Source organism: Haplochromis burtoni, unplaced genomic scaffold, assembly GCF_018398535.1.
Source record: "Haplochromis burtoni strain Fernald_Lab_line unplaced genomic scaffold, NCSU_Asbu1 Contig_522, whole genome shotgun sequence".
Classification (NCBI taxonomy): domain Eukaryota; kingdom Metazoa; phylum Chordata; class Actinopteri; order Cichliformes; family Cichlidae; genus Haplochromis; species Haplochromis burtoni.
In genome coordinates, this window is record NW_024582883.1 from 203,401 (window position 1) to 212,126 (window position 8,726).

General features: G+C 44.9%; 1 protein-coding gene across 1 annotated transcript in view; it reads right to left on the reverse strand.

Moving 5' to 3' along the window:
* Nucleotides 1-8,726, reverse strand: part of cd99 (CD99 molecule) — a gene marked incomplete at its 5' end in the record, with an annotated part of 23,045 nt that extends 14,319 nt beyond the window's left edge. Inside the window, 5 exon segments of the mRNA XM_042214139.1 lie at nt 109-156; nt 367-399; nt 866-925; nt 1,008-1,040; nt 8,325-8,726. Of these exon segments, the coding sequence (XP_042070073.1) occupies nt 109-156; nt 367-399; nt 866-925; nt 1,008-1,040; nt 8,325-8,385 (235 nt within the window).

Genomic DNA, 8,726 nt, shown 5'->3' on the forward strand with positions numbered 1-8,726 from the left:
CAAATACACTCACACACAAAACAAACATGTAAAATCCATCTTAGCGTCAATGTCCCTGCATCACAAATGATACAAAAGCACAGGATGTATGAAGGCTGTCAGACCTACCAGAGTCTCCAGGACTTGGTTTCTTGGGTTTTTCCGGCTGTGGATCGTCTGTGGAAGAAAGATTAATTTAAACAAAAACAGTGGTGGACAGTCCAAGCGTGGCTAATGAGGAGCTATTTTATGATTTATGCTTAACAGTTTTGCATTTGTAGAAGTAAAAATCAGACATGAGATTAAAAAAGGACAAATATATTACGCAGAACAAATTCTGACACTCAGCAGAAGACAATCAGTAAAATAAGACGTCAGCGTATCTACCTGGTCCAAATGCATCCCAAAGGTCTAGCTCACCTGAAGGAGAAACACATGGAATTAGTCTGTTAACCCGTCCACGTGTGTGGCTTCAAAACAGGAAGCTGTGCAGCATATCAACTGGGACATACGTTTAAATCTATATTTATACCGTTTTACTTCTGCTTTCACAGTCTTACGTTCTTATTATGAAGCAGTTTCTGGGAAATTTAAAGATGGCACGAATGACTGCCAGAGCCACAAAGAAGAGCATGAAAAACATCCAAGTTTGATTCATCGAGTTTGATTTACACAGACGATATGTTACAATGGATACACCTGTAATCTCATATATATACATATATATGTATGTCATTCATGTCATTACTGAGCACTGACATATTGTGTTCAGGACAATGGGACAGACTAACACAGATCATCATATGTGTAGTATACATCACTGTAAACAAAAGGCCACTGATGGCGTGCTTCAAAGTTCTGTCGTAACACATGAAATACTACAAACCATCCTTTTTGGGCTGCTCTGGTGCCTTTGGCTTCTCTTTGGGCTTTTGGGTTGTCGTTTCTAAAGAAACAGAAAGAAACGAGTGAATGAAACCTTTACAAAAACAATGCTAGGAAAAGTGCCCGATGTGACGGTCACTCACTTATTTCATCCAACCCATCCTCCAGGCTGAGTTCTGTATGAAGAAGACATGAGGAAGAGCATTACAGTTTAATAGTGGAGACTGTTGACAGTAACCACAGGAGGGTAACACTGTCACAAACATCACACTTCACATAAATACCCTTTATATTTATATCTCTATATGTTTATATCCAGCTTTGTCAGCATGTCTGATTTCCTCTGAGTCTTTAAGTAGCAGACACAAACATGCCCGTGTGGGCCCATGGTGGGAAGCTGTGAGTGACCTGGGTCATGAATGGAAGGCTGGGAGTGCTGGGAGTGCTGGGAGTGCTGGGAGTACCGGCAGAGCGAACATGTCCAGAATGGTGACGTCACATTAGATGGTTTCATGCACAGTGTGGAAGGCGGCAGGCAGCTGTGAGGTTCATGTTTCACAGTGACTGCTGTTTTTATTTCCCGCTGAACGCCATAGTTTTACATTTCTATCATGTTTTCTACGATATCATCACTGAATTATTAAGATGTTTGGTATCGTGTTGTTTATTTGTAGCCTTTGTTTATTAACATATTTTAAATACCTTCACGATCTGTACTTTGTAAAACTAATCTTAAATACCAGTTTCACTAAGTCGAACTTAGAACTGGGAAAACTGGCTGAAATTAACCAATTGAATTTTTTACCTATTCATGTTTTTATTGCAGAATGGAGTCAGAATGTTCCCTGTGCTATTGAAAGCAGCACTGAGTATCGTCACAACCCACAGTCCACACTAATCACATGCCAGATGTGCCGGGCCCACAGCTCGCTGTGCCCCTTGCGTGTTGGATACAGTCATACAGTGTATTTGCTGGTTGCTAGGGCAGCTCTGACTGACACATCAAGAAGCTGTAAAAAGCACGAGTCACAACTGAAAGTAGGAGGTGTGAGCCGCACTTTGCCTGAACAAGTGCAGAAATCCAGCACTTGCTGGGCCCGTTGATCTTGTACTGTACACGCCCACAGACAGGTTTGCCTCAGAGCAGCAGCTCTGCAGACCGTCTTAGAGCAGCCGTCCCCAACCCCCGGGCCTCGGACCGGTACCGGTCCGTGAGTCGTTTGGTACCGGGCCGCGAGTTGAGGCTCAGGTCTGAAATGTATCGTTTTCAGGGTTTTTATCGGTTTTCAGCGTTATTTTGTTATCGTTTTTAGCGTTTACTCGGTTTTCCTGTGTCTTTTCACGTGTGTTATGAATAAATCTTCTTTTTCACTACCGGTACTAGTTTTATTTTGTTCTATTTATCCGCACACCTTAAAGGCCGGTCCATGAAAATATTGTCGGGCATAAACCGGTCCGTGGCGCAAAAAAGGTTGGAGACCGCTGCCCTAAAACACTCTGCCTGTCGTTCATCTGTGGTTATAAAGCACAACCAGGACGCACTTTGAACCACATGAATGCAGCAGTAAACAGAAAAACAAGAAACGAGAAGCACAGCTGCACTAAGGCAGCTCGCTCTCTGGCCAGTACTCGAACTAGTTTTTGCATATATTCCTTGTATCTGCTTTGCACTTTTTAAATATAGTTTGTGACCAGATGAGTGCAGCATGACAAATGTTGTACAGCAGCAGGTGATGGACAACAGAAGCTTTCGGATTTTGTTTCATTTTAGTTTCATTCTCTGGTGTCTTCCTACAATTAGTTTATCCATGCTGGGAGTTTGTTGTTTAATTGTTTGGCTTATTATGTAATATATACGCAGCCTATATTTGTAGATCTGTGTGAAGGGAGGTTTCTTCATTTGATTGTTGTGTGTATTATTGTAGGGTCTACCTTACAATATAAAGCACCTTGAGGCGACTGTTGTTGTTGTGCTGAATACAAGACAACTGAACATACAACGTTGCCTCTCTTCACAGTTCTGTCGTTAAAGATCTGACACATTTTGGGGTCAAGTTGAGTTTTTCAGTCTATTTTTCTCAGTCTGTTTCAACCTTGGTGGATGTAAGCAACATTTGAGTGGACATGAGCCCACTCTAATCCCCCCCAGAATTCAGTCAACAGCTTTGAAGGTATCGTGCTGACAGACAGACAAAACGCACATATGCACACAGCACCACAAACCTACGGCCTTTTCTGACTCATGCCAGGACAATATGTATTACATGTAGATTACTGATCAGCTGTGGCTCTGATTCAGTGTTGCTCATGGTCACATGACCTGTGACAGGTGATGTAAGACGATGGCTCAGAGGTCCATCCTGGGAGTTCTGCAGTTTGAATGTGTTTTAATTCTTTTCTCCAAATATCAATTCCCCATCAAACATGTGCGTATGGCCCCACGGTGAGCACGCCAGTGTGGGTGTTTCGGCGTGTTTCCTGGGTTACAGTTATAATTTAAGATTTATGCAAAGTATCGTGACGAGCTGTGGGTGAAGTAGAAAACCTCAGTTACTACACTGCGTGCCATCTACTTTAGAAAGCATGCCTGTGGTTTGCCATAGCAGCTCTGTTTGAGTTTCATACAGGAAGTATGACAGAGGAAGACGTGCAAATGGCGTGCAAACTTTAAATGTAGCTGACACTCACAAAGGCTGGACTGATATCTGTCAGCTAGCTTAGTAACACCCCCAAACAGGATGCAGAAAGGACACCAAACCTAGATAAGTGGCAGAAAATGAATGGATGGATTTTTGTCCCCATGACGTTTTCCCGTGGAAAAAGTTTATACCTTGGAGTATAACTATGTTGAACAAATCCTGGATGTGTATAATATGATGTGATATGATATGTGTGTTACTTGTATTTGATTTTTGGAGTTGTTACTGAGCACTTTCTTGTTGTTAGTGTCTTTAATGTCTGTAACTTAGTGTGATGTGTTTATTGTTATTAACCTCTGTCTCTCTTCCACAGCATGTCTTTATCCTGTCTTCCTTCTCTCACCCCAACCAATCACAGCAGATGGCCCCGCCCCTCCCTGAGCCTGGTTCTGCTGGAGGTTTCTTCCTGTTAAAAGGGAGTTTTTCCTTCCCACTGGGTTGGGTTTTTCTCTGTATGTATTATTGTAGGCTCTACCTTACAATATAAAACACCTGAGGTGACTGTTGTTGTGATTTGGTGCTGTACAAATAAAATTGAATTGAATTATCGTTCCCCTCCTTGAATCGCTACCTTATCGTGGTGGAGGGGTTTGTGTGTCCCTGGGATCCCAGGGGCTATGTTGTCTGGGGGCTTTTGCCCCCTGGTAGGGTCTCCCATGGCAAATTGGCCCTGGGTGAGGGACCAGACAAAGAGCGATTCATAAGACCCTTATGAAAAGGACACCGAGGGAACAGTTTACCCTGCCCGGGATAGGGTTACCGGGGCCCCGCCCTGGAGCCAGGCCCGGGGAGGGTGCCCGAGGGCGAGCGTCTGGTGGCCGGGCCTTAGTCCATGGGGCCCGGCCGGGCACAGCCCGAAGAGGAGACATGGGCCCATCCTCCCGCAGGCCCACCACCCGCAGGAGGCGCCATAGGGGTCGGGTGCATTGTGTGTCGGGTGGCGGCCAGGAGCGGAGGCCCTGGCGGACTGACCCCCGGCTGCCAAGACTGGCAATAGGGACATGGAATGTCACCTCTCCAGGATACTTGAGGGTGCATGGGAGTTTGCCCAACCAGTCTACATGTGTTTTGTGGACTTGGAGAAGGCATTCGACCGTGTCCCTCGGGGTGTCCTGTGGGAGGTGTTGCGGGAGTATGGGGTGTCTGGCCCATTGCTACGGGCCATTCGATCCCTATACAACCGTTGCAAGAGCTTGGTTCGCATTGCCGGCAATAAGTCGGACTCGTTCCCGGTGGGTGATGGGCTCCGCCAGGGCTGCCCTTTGTCTCCGGTTCTGTTCATAATTTTTATGGACAGGATTTCTAGGCGCAGCCAAGTGGCGGAGGGCTTTCGCTTTGGTGGCCTCAGAATCTCATCTCTGATTTTTGCGGATGATGTGGTTCTGTTGGCTTCATCGGGTGAAGGCCTCCAGCTCGCACTGGAACGGTTCGCAGCCGAGTGTGAAGCAGCGGGAATGAGGATCAGCACCTCCAAATCCGAGGCCATGGTTCTCAGCCGGAAAAGGGTGGAGTGCCCACTCCGGGTCGGGGATAAGTTCCTGCCCCAAGTGGAGGAGTTCAAGTATCTCGGGGTCTTGTTCGCGAGTGATGGGAGAAGGGAGCCGGAGATCGACAGACGGATTGGGGCAGCAGCTGCAGTAATGCGGACGCTGCACCGGTCCGTCGTGGTGAAGAGGGAGCTGAGTGTAAAAGCGAAGCTCTCAATTTACCGGTCGATCTACGTCCCTACCCTCACCTATGGCCACGAGCTGTGGGTAGTGACCGAAAGAACGAGATCGCGGATACAAGCGGCAGAAATGAGCTTCCTCCGAAGGGTGGCTGGCCTCTCCCTTAGAGATAGGGTGAGAAGTTCGGCCATCCGGGAGGGGCTCAGAGTAGAGCAGCTGCTGCTCCACATCGAAAGGAGCCAGTTGAGGTGGTTCGGGCATCTGACAAGGATGCCCCCTGGGCGCCTCCTGGGTGAGGTGTTCCAGGCATGTCCCACCGGGAGGAGGCCCCGGGGCAGACCCAGGACACGCTGGAGAGATTATATCTCTCGGCTGGCCTGGGAACGCCTTGGTATTCCCCCGGACAAGCTGGAGGAGGTGGCTGGGGAGAGGGAGGTCTGGGCCTCTTTGCTTAGGCTGCTGCCCCCGCGACCCGACCCCGGACAAAGCGGATGACGATGGATGGATGGATGGATGGATGGATGAATTATCGTTGTGGTTATTTGTCAGTCTCCAAAACATGAACTGGATTTCCAAGAGGTCAAATAAATGTAATGTAAAGTGAACAGGGACTTGGACACTAGTGTTTGAACCGAGGAGAAGATCAGCTTGGTTGATTTGGATCTTCTCACATTAGTCCAAACAGATATCCAGCCACGTCAGGCCCACTCACACTCGCACTCACAATCTTTTCTACAGGCACCCCAACCTTCATTTGTAAATGAATGAAAATAAAACTGTTTGCTTGATCCTGACGAGCAGCATCTTTTCGCTCTAAACTCGTACCAGTCGTGTGACAAATTGCTTCCACTTCTGGAATTTGGTGTATTCCCAAAAAGGAAATAATCCTGGAAACCTCAGAGGAACCAGCTATTATGTGTTTGACCCAAAGAACAAAAAGACCAGAGGACCACACTAAGGACACTGTAACAAACATGTAATAAACATTTTTAAACATTATATGAAATGTAGTGTTAATGTAATTATTCCAAAAAACATCTTGAGTATGGAATATGTTGCAAATGATATGAGCTTCAAGCCTAAACTCTTTAATGACATCATTGCGCTCTGGGAGGAACATCCTTCAATCAATAACTCGAACATTTCGGCGGCTACTGTGTAGCGTCTGTAACTGATACATGTTTTCTAATAAACGGGTTATGAGTTTGTTTAGCGAAAGAAAAGTCCGCTTTATTTGAAAAAGCACACAAAAACCCCACACAGGAAGCCCAGATCTCCCAGTGTTACACTGGGAATTGAACGCAGCCTATATCTGTAGATCTGTGCGAAGCTGGCAACATTAAATTTGCTTCAAAACCCCACGTGGGCATGACGTGATCAGCGATTGGCGCACACGCATTAACGTTTTGAGAGACGTGTTATGCGCAGTTTCAGACGTTTGTGCGCACTAGTGATGGGATTTCCAGCTCTTTTTAGAGATCCGGCTCTTTCGGTTCGGCTCACTAAAAAGAGCCGGCTATTTCGGCTCCGAACCGGCTCTTCAGATTGTTTTGTTGCTTTAATTAATTTATTATTAACAATAATATAAAATTATGCACAAAAGGAATTACTAACGTAAAAAAAGTGGTTTTATTTATATATGTTTATATATAAATATATGCGGTGGCACCTAGAGACAAAACACGTACAAACTCCAAAACACATTTCTAGCATGAACTGAACTTCCAAAGCAGAGCTACTAGATCACTTAAATTACACAATTGAAAGCATGTATGTATTGTATGTGTATTCATACACAAGCACTCATATATATTCAAATAATTTAAAAAAAAGTTCATTTACCTGTTACTACCACACATCAAATCCGGTCGTTGGTACTTGCTGGCTTGTGTAGCCACAAGATAACAAAAGCTCAACACTGCGCCCAGCATCCTGGAGCACTTCTGTTGTCTTTTGTACGTGTTTTGAGTTTTTATATGCTTCTAAGTTTTTACGTGCTTATGAGTTTTTACGTGTTTTGGAGTTTTTACGTGTTTTGGAGTTTGTACGTGTTTTTACGTGTTTTGGAGTTTGTACATGCTTCAGAGTTTGTACGTGATTTGAAGTTTATATGTGCTTCGTCTCTAGGGGCCACCAAAAATATACTTTTATTTATTCACTCCACATAAAATGTAATAAATAAATCATATAATACAAAAATCAACTATTCACATTTCAACTTTTAACTATTTAAATTTTCAGCTTTTTCCTTTTACAAATTTAAAGTGAAACAACACAAAACACTGCAAACCACAACACAATTAAATATAAATTAAAATATGAAAACATAAAGAAGATGCATATTCTCTGTCATATGGACCTGCATGAATAAACTTTCTGAATCCTTTATCATCTGCAACTGAAAATAGTTGTGGATGATTACTATACCTTTCTAATGTGATGTTGTTGTCCCTGGCTCTCTTTCTCTCTCTCTCCCTCCCGCTCTGTTCCTGTGCTACTGAGTATAACTACCGCCCCTCCCCCCTCTGGTAAAGCACAAGACTCACGTGCAGAGTGAAGCGGAAAAAAGGGGAAGAGAGAGAGAGAGAGAGAGAGAGAGAGAGAGAGAGAGAGAGAGAAAACCCACGTGACGGCTCGCGATAAGGAGCCGGCTCTAAGAGCCATTTCGTTCGCGAACGACCCATCACTAGTCCGCACAGGAGGGTTGTTAACAGAGACAATGTTCGGATTCGTGAGCTGAACTAAATAAATTGTGAATAAAGGATGAGTATCCCGGTTTGGATCGAGGCAAACAGTTCAGTGTGTGCTCAGGTTGCAGGTTTTTGTGTGCATTGAACCACAGTCCTCAAAAGTTACACGTTATTACAAACATTTGTCTTATTTTTACGCGTGTGGATCATATCGTCCGCATGTGCAAAGAGCAGACGTTATTACTACGAAATAATACCCAGCTTTTCAAAGAAGTGCTTCTTTGTTTATTTGCTTGTTTGTTTGTTTTTGGCAAGTGGCCAAACAACTTTTTAATTCGCTATACTCGTCTCGCGTGACCTTAAAAAGCAGTTACACACAATAATAATGGCAGCTGTGCTTTTACCTTGTGTTAATGTTCCAGTAACCAGGAAAAGCAGCACCGCAATCCTCAAACAAAGCTTCATGTTGGCTCTTCTTTAGCCGTGTGCGCGGGTCGGCGGCGGGTATTTGTGGACTCAGAAACACTCCGCTGGTGTCTTCTTACACTTCATGAGTCAACTTTGCCTGTGAAGCACAGACTGGGTGTGGCAGCCTCTGAGAGGGCGTTGTGCGTGAGACGCAGGGAAAGATACAAGAACAGCAAACGGAGCCTAAAATCTTTCAGTGAATTTACATCAGCCGATATAAATATTACAGTTCGTATTGTAACGACCGTGGGTTAGTGGAGCTAAACTGGCTAAACTGCTCACTAGCTAAAACGGCTAGCAGGGCGCTAGCAGCTATCGCTAAACTTTACAGCGAATGG